The sequence below is a fragment of the Oculina patagonica genome, chromosome 12 (genome assembly GCF_052425735.1).
Source record: "Oculina patagonica isolate OP01 chromosome 12, crgOcupat, whole genome shotgun sequence".
Taxonomy (NCBI): domain Eukaryota; kingdom Metazoa; phylum Cnidaria; class Anthozoa; order Scleractinia; family Oculinidae; genus Oculina; species Oculina patagonica.
The window spans coordinates 11,168,167-11,185,738 of record NC_135769.1 but is presented as its reverse complement, the minus strand read 5'-3'; the positions used below and the strand labels follow the sequence as shown (position 1 = coordinate 11,185,738).

The 17,572-nt window shown below is 37.3% G+C and overlaps 2 protein-coding genes across 2 annotated transcripts; both read right to left on the bottom strand.

Moving 5' to 3' along the window:
* Window positions 1-1,136: 1,136 nt before the first annotated feature.
* Window positions 1,137-2,788, bottom strand: LOC144633017 (uncharacterized). Its single transcript, XM_078491793.1, has 3 exons — window positions 2,741-2,788; window positions 2,594-2,654; window positions 1,137-1,583 (listed from the first exon to the last, which is right to left on the bottom strand). Exons 2-3 carry the CDS (start codon window positions 2,640-2,642, stop codon window positions 1,297-1,299), a joined length of 336 nt encoding a protein of 111 aa, XP_078347919.1. The 5' UTR covers window positions 2,643-2,654; window positions 2,741-2,788; the 3' UTR covers window positions 1,137-1,296.
* A 7,282-nt stretch (window positions 2,789-10,070) lies between these two features.
* On the bottom strand, window positions 10,071-11,333 carry LOC144632122 (uncharacterized). The gene is made up of 3 exons (XM_078490721.1): window positions 11,310-11,333; window positions 11,133-11,193; window positions 10,071-10,512 (listed from the first exon to the last, which is right to left on the bottom strand). The coding sequence occupies exons 2-3, from the start codon at window positions 11,179-11,181 to the stop codon at window positions 10,214-10,216; spliced, it is 348 nt and encodes a 115-aa protein (XP_078346847.1). The 5' UTR covers window positions 11,182-11,193; window positions 11,310-11,333; the 3' UTR covers window positions 10,071-10,213.
* Between the last annotated feature and the right edge of the window lie 6,239 nt (window positions 11,334-17,572).

Genomic DNA, 17,572 nt, shown 5'->3' with positions numbered 1-17,572 from the left:
AGGGTGTAACTCCGGGATTAAAGACATTGCCTAATGTGATCAAAGTACAATCCGTATTGGGCCATGATGGTCAAAGCTATGCCCTCGAGTGACTTTTTCGTTAAAGTCGTCCTACTTTTTTGAAGGGATTTCACCTTTCATGTTGTTTTGCCTCATGAAAATAAACAGGACTTTTACTGGTGTATTTGTCATTGCTTATGGTTCACGAAGGAAGTTTCTTTTTAGTCTGCGCTGGAGAACTGGCGGTTAAGCAGGCTATACTTTTTTATATTTTATGCGCATTTGTTTAGAAGAAACCACTGCTACTGGAACTAAATTCAGATTAAAACATTAGTGAAATCAGTAAAAAAGGCAGTGAAATTTGGGAAAAACTGGACTAAAACATTAGCCATTTCAAGTTTTAAATTGACCATTTTGACTCTCATGAGCTCTGACTGACAAAATTATCATAAAAAAAATGATCTTTAGTTTTGCAACAAAAAAGGGGCAATCATGTGACCTCGCTAAATTCGTCTAGACATGAAATAACTTTCTTGTGTCCAATTTTTTCGTTAGCACTAAAATAGTTTTTCTTTGTTTTTCCCGTGTTGAGTAATTTCAAGAATTTCAACGCAATTTGTTTTTGGAGCATTTCTTAAGTTCTCCCAAATTAATATACAGCTATTTCGAGAAAGGTTGTCGAAAAAAAAAAACATCAAAGTGCACGCGACAAGACCGAAAGGTGGTCTGGGTATTCACTGGAATTTTGCATATTGGCCTAGAGGAAATTTACAAGTTTGTATTTTTGCACGTGGAGAATTTGTTTTTCTTCTCAGGAGGCCTATATCTGTAGCTTTACTTTTACTGTCGCATGTCTTTGAGTGAGGAAAATTCTTCTGAACTTCAGAGGGTCTAAACGTACCTTGTTTCTACATGTCTGAAAAGAAAGAAAACCTGAAAATTGCGCTTATTTTGTTTTTATATCTCATTAGTATTCAACACGTGCAGTAGCTCAATACGTCTACCCATACTACCTTTAGGGATTGGCTTGTGCAGTTTTGTGCTTTTTTCCGACAACGTTTCTCGAAATAGCTGTATATTTTTATATCACAAATAACTATTAGTAGACACAATCAAAAAGTGCTAGTAAGTTCTAGTATATATTATGACTTTAATTTTTTTTCTTCGATTAAACTACACATAGTTTCTGATAAGCGTTTTCTAGTTCTCTACAATTCATTTGTGTTGCCAAGCCTGTAATGTTAATGACAATTAACAAGCTTATACAAACAAAAAACTGCTGTTTTACGCACGCACTTAACAGCTTGGTTTTGTGCAAAAATCTTTATGAGCACGACACATGACCAAGCCCAGACCTGGAATCTCCTGCGGCTTCATCTTACATACTTCCTGCTGCGTTTTAAATAGCCACTGAGATGTACAATATCTGATGTAACGATACGTTTTCTCTCCATCTTTTACGGCTGTGGTCTGGTACATCATGCAGACCGGTGTGGGTTCCTGGCAGGTCATTTCAGTCGCATTCTCGTCACAGTCTTCTGAACTTACTGTACTGAAGCAACTTCTGCAAATGAGAGCGTGCCCTGAGGAAAGATGGACGAAAGGTTAACGTTATGATGAAAAGGGTCGGAGAGATGAGGGAATGAAAGCAGAAGAGGGGGATTTTAGAATGCTCGACGGCTACGGAGGAAAGGTTGCACCCGACTGAAGGCCGGACGACCTAAACAGCTGTTATGTTGTGAAAAAGGCCTTTAGCTACATGTTGTGATTCAATTTTGTTCTTGGCTCAAATTTTACTTTCGTTGGTTTTAAACTCATGCCTGGTCATACATTACCATAACCAAAATCAAAAGATAACAAGGAAGATATAATTTGAACCAAGGATAAAATTAAGTTTCAGGTCAAATCTGTACCACAATTTTGTTTCATTGAGCGGTTTCCTTTATACTTTCGAGTCATAAACATATTTAGTAACAAAACAGAAAATAATCCTTTAAGTTAAAACAGCTTAGATTTTGTGAAACTGAAGCAGTGTCCGTGTTTAATGAACGTTCTAATGAATGAAGAGACTCGTGGATTTCTTGAAATTCAAATAACACTTCATTATGCGAAAGGAGCGACGTCATAGTGGCGATGCAATAATTTTGTAATAAAATTTATCTAATAAATTTGCATTTTTGATGAAAATGGTAATCCTATACTTTCGATAACAAAGAAGAATAAATTGTTCCCGATTCTTCAATAAAATAAAAATATCACTTTTTCTTTTAGGGATTTTTCAATTTCAACCGCTGTTTAGGACTGACACTAGTTACACATAAATAATGTCCATTTCCATACTAGATGTTTAAATTATACTCATAACTCTTCACATGTTAGGTATCGTGACATTGCGAAAATTTCTAACCTCAGTTGAATACTTTTCTTCGCCAACCTCGTCCCCAGGGCACGCTTTTCTTGGCAACATTCTGTATAAGTTGCTATGGGTTGGCCTCCTTAAATTTTATTGTTTATTGGGCTAAAGGCCAGAAGCCAGGCTTGTTTGCATTTGCCCCTAACGGTGAAAAATGTTAAGATTCACAATTTTTCTTACCTAGACTTGCAAAACACAAAAGAAGGACCACGAAAACTGTAGATTTCATTCTGTGTTGGATCTGAAATGACAAAAAAGAGTTGGTGCTTTCAAGGCAAGAATTTGTCGCACTTTTTATGCTCTTCTCGCACAGCATACAACAGCAACCTTAAAAAACTGTTGTTCGTATAGTGTGATCGTCCGGATGATAGTAGATCTGAAAAGAACTGTTGTTGGTGAATGACGTCATCTTCAGAGTCAAGTCAAGTATCCTCCTTGACTCTGAAGATGACTTCCGCTCAGGTCGTCGAAAAGTAATAACATATATTCTACATTGTAAATACAAAGAACAACAGCAACCACAAAGAAGCTTTACTTCGTAAAGTGTGATCGTCTGGGTGAGATTAGATCTGAAAAGAACTGTTGTTGTTGACTGACGTTTCGACAGTCTGAGCGAAAGCCGACGTCTTCAGAGTCAAGGAAGATACTTGACTTGACTTCCTCTCAGGTTGTCAAAACGTCAGTTATCAACCAAATTTCTTTTTTTAGATGTACTCTCACCCGGACGATGACACTATTTTTTTTACACTATACGATCTACTGATACTCCTGGGTTGAAACCATTTACTATGTTAAAGAAACTGTGTCATGGTTTTAAGATTAAAATTTTAAAACACATTAGAAAATGGCCACAAAAAACTGAGGTGAAATCAAGGTGAAATATATATAAAAAGGAGGAACATTACAGCAAATTACAAAGAAGGTACGGCTGGACAAAAATTGAAGTTGATTAAAACAGATTGCGAAATAGGTTATTGTAAAACGGTTATAGGCTGACACGTTTTCAAAGCTATCTTATTTGTTCAGGTGACTTTTAATTATAACCGCCTGAGAGACGTTCTTATTCGAAAGACGTAATTTCTTCGCTAACATTAAGATTCACAGCGAGTACTTGGCAAAACTTAATTAAATAAACTTAACTTAATTAACAAACTATGGTTGACCTGCTCCCACCTGGCCTCGTAGCTCGGTCGGTACAGTGAGTAGAGCAACAGTGTTCAAGTCGGGAGGTCGTGGGCTAGAATCTCACCGAGGTCAAATATTTCTCTCTACCTCGTGTGATCCCATTTTTTTTTTTTGCTGGGGCGAAAGCTAGAGCGTTAACCTTAGGGAGCAAGGTAGCTGACTACATGTAGCAGCATTCGCCAAAGGTCTCACATGAATGGCTCACTACCCTTCGAGAAACAATAGAACAAACAACAGGAACAATGCCACTAGCCCCGAAAATAATAGCAACTGCTTCGTTCGAGGACCAGTAAAATATCGAATTACAAGCTTATGAGAGCCGCTGCTACACTATCGGGCTGACTGTTGTACTGCAACTGTACCTTCTTCACCAGAAACGAGTTGTTATGAAACAGGGATGCAACTAGGCCATACAGCAGAGGAAAAAACAGAGTTTTTTTATATGGCAAGGTTCTATTTACTTCAAAAAGGTACTGTCCCTCTTGTATGATCTCCTCAATTCTGAAATGATGTTTTTTTTCTCTTTGGATTTTGCTGTAACGCAGAGCGTATGTGCTGATTACTATAGAAGATACGATACGATAGAAGGATACTTTGCAACTAGTCTATAATTAACAAAGAAGGCAGCTTCCCAAAGTATATCTTTTAAATTATGCTAGTGTAGGCGAATCTGCTTGGTCTTACTTGAAATCAAGTTAAATGGGACGTCAAATCAATGTTGAAAACTGCTGGTAAACACAACACAAACACAAGACAACACAAATTGGCCAATTCGGTTCCATTCGCGTGAATGGACGATCCGACAAGACCAAAGTGTTGATCCGAGGGCAACAAATGCGTGTCACCTGAAAACTGAATGACGTAAATACATGTACATGTATACAGCTAATTCGAGAAAGGTTGTCGGAAAAAAGCACAAAAGTGCATGCGACAAGAACGCAAGGTGTTCTAGATATTCACTTGAAGTTTGCATATTGGCCTAGAGGAAATGTAGTATTTTGTATTTTTGCACGTGAAGATTTTGTTTTTCCTCTCGGGAGGCCTTTTTCTACAGTTCACTTTTACTGTCGCATGTCTTTGGGTTTAAAAAATTCTTCTAAAATTCAGCGAGGCTAAAAGTACCTTGTTTCCACCTGTCTAAAGAAAAAGAAAACGTGCAGTTTCACGTTTGTCGTGTCGCCATATTATTAGTAATCAGCACGTGCACTGACGGTCTACTTCTACCCATATTACCTTTCAGTCTTGTCACTTGCACTTTTGTGCTTTTTTCCAACAACCTTTCTCGAATTATCTGTATTCATCGTTTTAGACACATCAAAGGACGTGTACCGCCTAACACTGCATGGACATATCGAACTTTATTTTTTTCTCAAGCATCTCAGCGGTCCGGAATCTTGAATCCTTGGATCTGATTGGCTAATTGCGCGCGCCGCAGCGGTCCGGTTTTTCTCAACCGGACCCCGGTTACGGACCGCTCCGAGTTTTCCAGCTTTGCAACTTTTCGAGAAGTTTTTGTTACACTAAAAAAAGAAAAATGTAAACACTAACGAGAAAAACTAAAACTGTTATGGCTTCTGACAGCGATAGCTATCATAGCGAAAGTGAATTCTATTATCCAGATGAGGAAAACATACCTTCAGCCAACACAAATTACGGAAACGCGAGGAACGACAACGAAGAAGATGAAATGCTCACAATCCAAGAGTACATTGAAAAACAGAGACCGGAAAATACGACCAAGAAAACAGGATATGACATAAATGTCTGGAACAGATATTGGTTGTCAATCGGTGAGCGTAGAAATCTGGAAAATATCTCAGCCAACGAACTGAACGTACTGCTGTGCAAATTTTTCATGAACGTGAAAAAAAGATGGCGGTGTTTACGAACCCTCTTGCCTGACCTCTTTCCAAAGAAGTATTCAGCGGCAACTAAAGGACAAACATTCCTCTTTTAATATCTTCCAAGACATGGAGTTTGCAAAGTCAAGAGAAGTCCTCCTTGCAAAGAGAAGAGAGCTGGTTGAGAAACACGCCAAGGGAAATCGCCCACAAGCGGCAAGGGCAATCACCGAAAGTGAAGAAGATTTGTTGTTTCGTACGAAACAGTTCGGTGACCACGACCCAGAGGTACTGCAGCGAACCGTTTGGTGGGTTTTATCCCTGCATTTTGGCTTCAGAGCTCGAGACGAGTCCCGGAAATTAAGATGGGGAGACATTGTCATTGAAAAAGATCCTGAACGTGATGAAGAAGTTCTGGTGTGGGCAGCTGAGAGAGGTTCAAAAACAAGACATGGCGAAGGTACGCACCAAAGAGCATTTAATCCAACCGCGCGGCCCACAAACAACGAGCGTTGCCCTGTAAAGCTCTACAAGATGTTCGCCGCTCATCGCTCGGAAAAGATGAAACACCCGGACTCTCCGTTCTTTTTGGCCATTAACCACAAGAGGAAGCCAGATTCACAGATATGGTACTGCAACAGTCCTCTCGGTAAGAATGCGATCGGTAAATTCCTCGTAAACGCAGCCAAAGCCGCAGGACTATCCGGAAAAATCAGTAACCACTCAGTAAGAAAAACATGTATATCTCGTTTAATGGATGCAGACCTCCCGGAAAACTACGTAGCCCAACTCAGCGGACACAAAAACCTGAAAAGTTTAGATTCATACAAGGCAGCATCTGAAGGTCATCAGCGACGAATGTCAATGGTGCTGAGCCGGTCCTCCGCCAGTTACTCTGGTAACTCTGAGATGAAAACAGAAAAGATGTGTCAGTCAGTCCAGCAAGAAGCCTCTTCCTCGAAGACTGAAGGATTTTTTCTCAGGAGCCACGATTGGCAAGTTCGAAGGATGTACCTTCAATTTTATGTCCTCTGCAGCGCCGGTGAGTTCAGAAGACAGCACCTCGTGGCCCTCAAGAAAGAAGAAACGCGTCGCGATCATAAGCGATGATTCCGATTCGGATTAAAAATCATTGAGGACAAAGTTTTCCTTTTGAAACGTGTTTAAAAAGTTTACATACATTAGTATTTGAAAAGATTTTCTTAGCTTTGCGAAAACACGGCAAACTTTCGGCAGATTGTAAATGAATAAATTTGTAAGCTTTGACAACTTTCTGTCATGAACAGATCAGGTGATTTTCCCTTTTATGGATTCGGGCGACATTTAGTGACATTTGAGTGACATTTTTAGCATTTGAGAGGCATTTAAAAGCATTTGAGTGGCGTTTTCACACTTCATTGATTTTAACCAGAGTAGGTAACGTTTTGGCTTGTATGACCATAAATAAAGCCATTTATATTTTTTTTTTTCCTGAATGTGTGCCGTTTTTACTGATTATCCTTTCTTTGCAATAATTCCTTTTTCTGTCACATAGGTAAAAAACAACCGCTTATTGCTTATTTCTCATTTTGATACGTTAAATCAGCAGAAATCTTAATCTCCTTGGGTAAACATTCTGCAAACAGAATTCTTTCATGGCCGAGATGTGGAATCCACTCGCGCGCCAAGTTTGAGAACGGCTTTCACCGCTTGCGCACATTTTTTTTGAAGAAATAATCAGTAAACCGTAGAAAAAAAAATAAAAATGTTATTTGCCGGCCTAGGTCGGTCCGTATTGGGAAAACTGTACCCTCGGTCTTGAGCACGGCCCTCGGCCTGCGGCCTCGGGCCGTACTCAAGACCTCAGGTACAGTTTTTCCCAATACGGACCTCCCGGCCGGCAAATAACATATATATACACTAACCTAAACGCAAATAACGACAAAACGTTATTGTTCCGACTAACTATATTCCTCGTTCTAAAAACACGAAAAGTAGTTTAAAGTCAAACCTAATATGGACATATTCGTCGTATACACCAACCCAATCGCAAAAAATGTCTGATCTATATGTCCGACAACCAAAAACTACAGTTAATTTTTATCTCTCTTGCTCCGAGGAATCGTTTCTTACATTTGCAAAAAGGCTGATTGTTTTTCAATAATGAAAAGGGAGAGGAGGCATTGAACTCGTTTTTTTTTAAAAAAAATAGGCACTCCAAGCTAAAATTAAGGGTATTTTTTAAAGGGCGATACTGTTGCTATGGATATCAGTGACGTCACAAAAATAACCAAAATTTTTCTACTGATTATTGAACGTTTATTCGTTTGTCTCACGATAGAATCGCTTTGAGATGTTGATCGCGACGTTTCGACTGTAATACTGCTAGTCTTCATCAGGCGATGAGGTCGATTGTTTACGCGTCGCTATTTATCCACGTTGGTTCGCTGCTATTGGTGCATTTCCATCCTCATTATTATTCCGACTAACAGATGATGTTCCCTCAGAGGTCCACTTTATAGTTGAACGGCTGTTGTGTTTTCTGATCGTAGGTATCCATGCTTCAGCAATTTCAGTTCCGCTGTCTCAATTGATGTTATCAGGGGCACCCAACGGAATATTTCGTTAAAATATCTGTTCGGAAGACGATTTGAGATCTAGAATTTTCGGAACATTCATTGTAAATTTTTTTTGCTGGCCTGCCTTTCCTAGGATTTTCGAATATCTAAAAAGTGGTATAATTGTTCATTTTTAACGGATTTTTACTCTAAAAAGGTCACCTAGAATTTTCGGGAGCCTTTCTCTGGCTGGAATTTTTTCGAAAAGGTAAGTTTTGATCCCTATAACTTTCGGATCACTAGACTTTCAGCTAGAAAATCCGAACAGATAAAAAAAATTTTAGGGGATAAAAATATGCCTATATCTACCGTTTAAATACTAAAATACGTTCAACGGTGCTATCTTTAAGTGATTTTGAACTATATTCTCGATGGGTGCCCCTGATGTTATTAGGATAAAGTCTTATTTGGATAGCCTGTTTGACCCTGCGTGTGTATCGGTGAGGGTCACGATTGATAAACTTGACTTGATTCCATAAAGAAATATGCCCCGTTTCGTTTGCATGCTCTGAAACTGAGAAGGTTTGTGTATGAGCAAGCTGTATGTCTCTTTCAACATCTCCAAGCGATTCTATCGTGAGACAAACGATTAAACGTTCATTCCTATCTTATACCAAGATGAACAATATTCACATCTTGGCAATATCTTTATTGTAGCAATAACTGATTAATGTTTGAAGCACTGACCCTTCAAGGTATAAGAGCTGGAAAGTACTGAAGTGTTTCTTGTCTCATGTAAAAAAACTGGGTTTTAATTTATTTTATTATATAAACTGCAGTGTTTTAGCGAGTGGTAGCAAATCGAGAAAAATGGTATCACACATGTGTGGATAAAAATGATATCCGCACATGTGTGATATCATTTTTGACCAATCATCTCGCAGAGTTTGCCATGTTGCAATGCTCAATGAGCCAAAGTAAATCGATATTAAGTCGAAACATCTTCGGATCTTCCTCGGCAATCTTCGGCAATCTTCGGAAAACTTCGGAAATGTTCGGAATCATTCGTACAACCTTGGGACAACATTTTGAAAATTTTCGGAAATCTTCGGAAAATGGTCGGAAACCTTCGGAAAATCGTCAAAAATATCGTAATTAGTAGGTTTATATAATAAACAGAATAATACATGGTTGCTTGGAGATATGAAATTTATCTTCTCGTGTTCAAATCCGATATCTCACTCGTTCGCTGCGCTCACTCGTGAGCTATCGATTTGAACACTCGAAGATAAATTTCATATCTCCGCGCAACCATGTATTATCCTCTATTTCACTTGTTTCTGGAGTATGAAGGAAGTTCCTTTTATCCTGCGCTGCAGAACTGCATTTTAGCAGGCTATCCTTTTTATGTTTTATTCTCATTTGTTTAAAGAAAACCACCACTGCTGAAACTGACATGTTCGAAAATTTGCCCAAACTGAAAAAATGTGAAATCGGTGGAATGGTAATGGATGTTGAGAAAAACTGGAGTCAAACGTTTGCCATTTCGAGTTTTAAATGTGGGCGACCAGTTTGAGTTTCATGATGTCATATGACTGAAGAAATTATTATATAAAGCAATCGTTCTCTGTAGCTATGCAACAAAAGGGGCAACCATGTGATCGGGCGAAATTCACCTGGGGCCCGTTTCTCGAAAGTCCCGAAAAGTTTTCGCACCGGGAAAGCGATAGCAAAATCTCAGACATTATAGTTACAGAGCTGTCTAATTCCATGATATTTTTCATATGAACAGAGGTTTACTTCATACAAAGTTTCAGGCCTATACGCTTCTCTGTTTGTAAAATACAGATAATTTAAAATGGCTTTACGGGCTCGAAAAATTTTCGGGGCTTTCGAGAAACGGACCCCTGGGCTCAAAATGACTTTTTGTGTCCAATTGTTTCGTTAGCATTAAAATAGTTTTCATTTGATTTAAGTTCATTTCCTGTGTAAAGTACATTCCAACAATTTAAAGGCAGTTTGTTTTTGGAGCATTTCTTACGTTCTCTCATATTACTATGTCACAATTGGCCACTTAGCAGACACAAACAGGACTCGATAGTAACAACTTTATTTTTTGGATCAAACTTCACACAGTTTGCGATAAGCGTTTTACATTTTTCTACAATGGATTTGTGCTGTCACGCATGTGATGTTAATGGCAGTTAATAAGCATATAGAAACGAAAATCCGCTGTTTTACGCACGTATTAAACAGTTTTTCGTTGTGCAAAAATCAGTATAGGCACGGCACGTGACCAAGCCAAGATTCGGAATCACAGTCGGCTCCATGTTACATAGGTTCTGCAGCATTTTAAGTCGCCCCTCAGATGTGCAATATCTTATGTGACGCTCATCTGACTTCCCATTTCTTATGGCTGTGGTCTGGTACATCATGCAGACCGGTTTTGGTTCCTGGCAGGTCTCTTCAACTGCATTCTCGTCACAGTCTTCTGAACTTACTTTACTGAAGCACGTGTTACACACGAGAGCTTGCCCTTTGAAAAGAGGAGCAAAATGTAACGTTAAGAATCAGAAGGAAGGAAGGAATGAAGGAAAGGAGAGGAGGAATGAATAGAGCGAGATAGCATTGAAAAAAAAAAGCAGAAGAGAAGAGGTTAGAATGCTTGACTGCATCTTCCTCACTTCTCTGTCGTTGGCCATCAGAATGGAAAAATTGCCCCCCCCCCCCCCCCCCCGACTTAAAAAGCAGGACGGCCTTAAAATATATTCCGTTGTGATGGGAGACATTTACATATGTTTGGATATATAAGCTGTGCCACCATGTTTGGTGCATTGAAGGCCCTTTCAAATTTTCGAGTCACAAAAATATTAAGCAAATCAAATGCTCAAACAGATAATATTTTGTTAAATTGAAGCAGTGCCAATGATAGAGAATGTTCTAATACATTAAGCGAATTCGCGAAAATAAAATTTCTAACCGCAAATAATTTTGTTAGCCAACCCCTTCCCCAGGGCAGTTTTCTTAAGCAACACTTCTGCCACAGTTCTTAAAGGTCGTGCCTCCTCAACTTTCTTTTGGACTCAGGGTCTAAAGTCATATTGTTTGCATTAGCCCCTAACGGTGAAAAGTGTTAAGATTCGCAATCTTTCTTACCTAGACTTGCAAAACACAGAAAAAGGAGTACGAAAACTGTAGATTTCATTCTGTGTTGGATCTGAAATAACAAAAAGGAGTTAGCGATTTCAAGGCAAAAATTTGTCTAACTTTAAAAAAAATTTAAAAGTCAAAATTGGACAAAAGGAAAAAAAAGTTAAGTTTAGGTCTGCTAACTCTGTAAACGCTGACTCGGTTCGGTGTTAAATGTTTGAAACTACTTGTTGGTCATGAAAGTTAACAATCACCAAAATGGCATTTAATTAAGGCTCTGTATGGCATTAACTTGTTTTGACGTTGCCAAAATCTTAACGAACTACAAACAAAGGACACTTCTCGTCGAAACGGACAAGCTGGAAAATTAAACAACCATGCCAAATTAAATTTGTAACAGCAGCAGAAAAATTAAGCCCAAATATCTTGAAGTCAAGCAGAGTTGGAGCCGAATTGGCAAGGATATCAAGACAGCTTGCCGATGGCAATCGCCCGTGAGTCTCGCCTGAGTGTGCGTCCATACAATTTAACCGCCTCCTTACCCCCTTGCAAATAATACATTTCTAAAGAATGAACAATTGATTGAAGATCAAAATTAACCATAAAGCAGCCAGAAAACGTATTAAATTGAAAGTTTATTTCTCCTTTGTTATCCTATCTTCTCTTTAATAAATTCGAGACTTTGCGAGACGGCGAGACCCTTTTTTTTAAAAAATCTCGAGACCGAGACTTTTCCGTAGCCTACCTTAAAAACTTAATGCGCTTCAGCCATATTTTCCAAGACAGAGAAGAGATCAAAATATTTAGAAACATGGGAAACCAAATGGAACTCGCCATTGCGCATTTTTGTTTTACTTATCATGATCAAGTCGTTTCACTTTTAACTTACAACTCGCTTGATTGTCCTTCGTAATAGATCGGTTCAGATTGAGTATAAGATGAGCAGTTCAGCTTCCACTCCACAAGACTAATAACAAACGCTAGCAAAATTCTGAGACTCTCAGGGACGGAGATTCCGAGACCTTTTCAATTCAAATCAATACGAGATTTCGAGACCTTGTTTCTAAAAGCCGATATTTCTAGACTTGCCAGAAAGTTGCCGAGACTTAAGCTAATTCAGGTGACCCTTCTATACCCCTTCATTACAATCAATTCATTACTACTATAGCAAAACCTAAAGCATAACACTGTTTAACAGGGACCTATATAGGTTCTGGCTTTTACCCTTTTTCAGAATTTTTTATTTCATTTTGCTCTTTTTTGTAGATATGGTAAACAGGTTTTAATCTTCCACGCCTGTTTTCAGACGAAGGCCATTTATGAAAGCCAAAAATAGCCTACCTTTCTCTAAGGCTTGCCGGTTTATTCTAGATGTGGGATATTTCGTTTAATATTTGTAGCTTTTAACTTGTTTATAAACAGGAAATGTAAAGGAAGAGCCTTTTATAAAAGGGCCAGCTTGCCTCATAAGTGCTTAATTCTGTATCAAGAATTAAGGTAAAATGATTCAAATTCTGCGTTCTAGGTTGATCAACACGCGCTCATTGTCAATAATAGATCGTCCCGCTGTTTCATACGTCAGCAGTGCCTCTGTTGAATGCATAAGGAATAACAGTCGTCCATTAGGCCTCAGTTATATTGCCGCCGAATTTTTAGAATAATCGATTCCCTGTGGTTTTGAAGGAAACAAACGAAATCTTCAAAGAAACCGAACAATTATTATATCCTTCAGCATTTATTTAAGTCGCCAAATATCCGCTTGGAGCACAGTTCAATTTTAAACATTTAGGCAAAGCGAAGCTTTATTTCTTAGTTAAAAAAAGATAATCCTTGCAGCAATTTGTATTTCCTCTGAATAGAAATTAATTAGAAAATAAAAGCTTTAATTAGTAATGTGCCAATGTTAAGAATTTCTTTTGAACTGCAAATGCTTCGTTGAAAGAAGGGAACTAAAATTTACTTCAACTCGTGTCTCAGCATTTTATAAAGGTTCTTGACAAAATTAAATATGCTCGTTTGTTATGTGTCCTTATAGTTCACAAGCATCGAAGTTATCCGATCTGATATTCTTTTTAATTAAGCGTTGAAGTTCGATAACTACCTGATGAATTATTTTAGGAAGATTAAGATCACATTGACAACGAAAGATAATGTTTCAACCTGCAGTTAATTATTGTTTCATCAACTCTACTCTCTACCTCTGTAGAAAGAAAAACAATGAATAAAATATCTGCTACTTCCTTTAAAGCACATATTGAAATTTATCGAAAGATAATCATTACTTTGCCTTAAAACTTTTTTACTTTCAACACGAAAAGTTTTCCTTGTTTTTCATTTATTTTAATGAAAATGGCGTTTGTTCTTGGAAGGAAATTGATTAATACGCAAGATGTAAAACATCCGTTGAAATCTTTAAACAAGATAACACATTGAAATATCTAAAACAGCCTTAGTCAGCATGCACAGGGCTCGATAAAATTAATATTACACGATGGCTAGAAAAATTCAAATTATTCCTACAAAGTTAAGCTGTATTTAACACGCAAAATTCGGGATTTCGGACTCTCTTCCGCACAGGCGCTGAAAATACGAATGCGATTTTTTAATCGCGCTGCCATTTTATTTTACTTATTGCAAAAGATAAAACAAAATTACCTACTAAGGAAACGAAATTCCTTCAAGCGAATGTTTCTACTGAGAACTTTTTTATGTTTTTCGAAGTTTGCCAACTCGAAAAACCTTACAACAAAACAAATGAGTGCTGACTTGGGAATTAATGACCTGTCGTTTATCGAACTTCCATCTGAAGACGCTAATAAAAAGACAAACAGTACCTACGTTTCGGCAAATACAAACACCTTTTAAACTTTGAATGTTTAAAATGGATTTTGCCAATAACAGGCGGTATCCTGTTAACATAAGCGGCCGTATGTTATTTCACATTAAGATACCGAAATTATTTCCAAAAAGCAGGCCTTGCAATTGCGTTTGAATGGGAAATAAGTCTTTTAATTTACACCATTAAAAACATTATAGCTCAATCTTCCTAGTGATGAAATTGCGATATTAGATTGAGAGATACAATCACGAAGTTTAAAGGCTGCTGTGTTCTGGGTTGTTCAGAATTATGAAACACATATTTAAGCTTTAAATATCGTGGGAACTTGTTCCATGTGTTCCAGCTGTTTTGCTCGACCAGACATTGCACAAAAACAGAACAGAAACCGAGTTCTTGTCGCAGTACTTGCTTTTAAAAAACTCATTCAAAATAAGATTTTGGACTTCCTAGGATGAAATTTTCATTTTGAATTAGCTCTACGCAGTACACTCGACTCCTTTATATTTAATTTTTCGGTAAAGGTGTTAATTTCTCATTTTGTGTTGGTGAATCATGTAGACGAAACGACTCATTATATGTTATTGTGGGTGAAAAGAAAACTACTCAAAATTTAAAATCAAGCGTTACTGAAATATTTCGACTTTACCAAAATTGAGCCTTAAAAAAATCTATACTGGATATTAAATTGCACTTTACAACTTTGCACACAGAAGGAGAATAATCGAAATTTTTGAGTGCTACTCGAAGGAAAAAAAAATTGATTTTTGAAATACCCACGAAAACAAAATTTGAAAAATAAGCCACACAGAAAATGGTTCAAAAACAAACCAGGGGAAAGCTAAAAAGTTAGTTGTGTGATTAGTGTGGCTGAAAAATTCAATACCTTAAAAAGTTGCCGTGTCTGTGTTGCAGCGAAAAGATCCGGTCGGTTTCCCTTTTTCAAGATTTCTCAACGAAATGGCAAAAACCACACGGCAGGACTCAAATATAAAGGCGTTAGTTGACCATAAAAGCACTGTCATTCTATTGGTCAAAAGGGGAAAGGAAACCTTCAACGCATCATCAAGACAATTACCTTTTCGAGGGCGTTATTAGCCGGTCGATGAAAGCTGTCAATCATACATTATACTTGTATTATACCCGTCCCACGACAAATAATACGCACAAGTTGATAAATTTCCGTATTTCCTCTCAGTTCCATATATTGTCAAGCACTAAACGATTTTTGGAAATAGTCGATGTAGAAAAATGATCCAAATTTGCCCGACTGTCATAACAGGTACTCATGATTTTATATTAAAAGTTTAATCCCATGTCAACAGAAACAGCGAAATTTAAATTTTGCATTATCATAGTCGATGGTTGGGGGACATTTGAAAACGGCACAATGACGAAGCCCTTTTGTTCATGATAACTCATAAAACCAAAAAGAAGTACTGTTTCCGCAGATGTTAATTTTCGATCCAAAGACAGTACAGGTGTACTTTTAATTTTACAACAAGAAAAACATGAAGATATATAATTCGTTTGACCAACAAACATATCTCACGATCAAAATCAATCTCGTGTTAGTAATCTTTACGATACTGAGCTTGCATTATGGAACACGATTCAGTTTTCCAACTTGAAATAAAACACAGGCAAGGTTTGCTAAATATACCTGAGGTGTAAATTAAAAATACGTTTTCACAGGGTGTAAGCAGCTGCCATATTTTTCAATAATAAACTGCAATCGGGTCAGTAGAAGTATTAAAGCCTTTACTTACAGTTTTACAATTATAAATTAAAAATATTATCAACAGAGACACTGACAAAAACTAGAAAATTTTAAATTTTAAAAAGTTATATCTGATTTATAAGAACATTTGCTTGATACCGCAAGGTCTAATACCGGAATGGCTACGGCCGTGATATGCCGACCAAAAAACGTCAGTTCCACTACGTTCGTTATTTTTTATGCAAGGTGTGGCAAAGCTATTGCCATTGCAACTTAATTTTAATTTATTTTGCATTTACCTCCATACAAGATTTTTTTTTTCATTCCTCTCATTTGAAAAGGACTGTCAGAATACAGTGCGCATGCACAATTTTGATTGACAGAAAGTTTTTACAACGATATAAATAGAGTTTGATAGGGAATCCAAAAACAATAAACGTGATTTCGGCAGGATGCATAAAAACTGATAAGGTCTTGACAAAAGGTAGATTTGATCTGGGTTCTGATGGAATAAAAACCAAATGGCGAGTCTGTATAACTACAATTATTTCAAGGTATCTTATGAAGACGCTCAGTCAATACGTAATTTTATTCATTCTGATTGGTTCTTTGAGCGGTCCGAATTTTGCAGATCGACAACCCTCGTGAATTAATATCGCCGATTTGCATTTGTTGAAAATATTGTACAACAGTAAAGCTGTTTCTTTTGAGGAGCAATCTTTTCCGTTTTTGTCCAGCAGAATATTTAGATAAGAAAATATAGTGTGTTCTCAACAGTAGCTTTGCTACTTTATTGAGACTGCGTCGATATTTTTTTTTTCAAGCCAAACTAATAAAGATCAAGATAATTTATTGTATAATGAAGAAGTTAAAGAAGTTCATTTCTTTTCTTTTAGTTTTTTTTTATAATTTAACTATACATCGATGAAACATGATGAGCGGCCCTCTTATGAATTTAAAGGCTTGCTCGATCGGAGACAAATTAAAAATAAAGCATAAATAGTACTTGAAATATATAATTTTTCAACAACGCTGACGGACTGATGAACATTGAAGAAATTTTTTACTTAAATTTTGAAAAATGGTATAAATTCTGATTAAAACCTTTTAACTTGGAAAGGGGCTTGAAAAGTCGGCAAATACAGTATACATGTATGTTTGAAATAGCCGCATGCATTTGCGAAGAATTGATGCACCCATTAATTTGCGGCAAAATAACTTTATTGAAAAAGTTTGTTCGGTAGTTATTGGGTAATATTAATCTATAAAATATTGATTTCCTTTTTGAAGTTTGTGTTTCATAATCTTGCAAAACCTTGCATGACCTTCCAGGTACGGAGTATACAATAGTTAAAAACAACAAGGTCATAATAAACAATGATAAGATTTGCACAATAGAAGCAGAATATGGAGGCGTATTTCAGACTATCGCAACCAAAGCAGATTTCCTCCTATTGATGCGAGGCTTGAGTCTATTTAAATGCGCCTAAAGCAAGTCCGGAAAATGTATTGTGAACCACAAAACTAAGCTATTCGTTTAGTTCGCGAAATTCATCTGTGGGACAAAGTCGTACTCAAAGCAAATAAGTGGAAAATCTGTCTGTCAGTAATTCTGCGCAGATATGCAGGTGATAATGCACTTGGGCTCGGATCATCTAAGATAAATTGTTTTAGAATATGTAAACTTCTATCTGGCACGTTTTTTCAGTTTTTATCGGAGCTAAAGTGGTTTTAAGAGATTTTTTTCTCTCTGTATTCACATTCTGTCAGAACTCCATTGGCGCCCTCATTCCAATAAAAGCCCCTTCAAATTCTACCTAACCCCCCTTGTCCTTCAATACAACTTTTTCATTTAAGTCCCAGACCTCTTTGCATTATCAGACAGAAAGA

Bases quoted from the DNA above. Each gene is read 5' to 3' on its own strand.
- LOC144633017 (XM_078491793.1), bottom strand. From the start codon at position 2,642: ATGAAATCTACAGTTTTCGTGGTCCTTCTTTTGTGTTTTGCAAGTCTA. The intron at 1,584-2,593 runs GTAAGAAAAATT...ATCTTTCCTCAG, and splicing joins TTTGTGTTTTGCAAGTCTAG to GGCACGCTCTCATTTGCAGA.
- LOC144632122 (XM_078490721.1), bottom strand. From the start codon at position 11,181: ATGAAATCTACAGTTTTCGTACTCCTTTTTCTGTGTTTTGCAAGTCTA. The intron at 10,513-11,132 runs GTAAGAAAGATT...CTCTTTTCAAAG, and splicing joins TCTGTGTTTTGCAAGTCTAG to GGCAAGCTCTCGTGTGTAAC.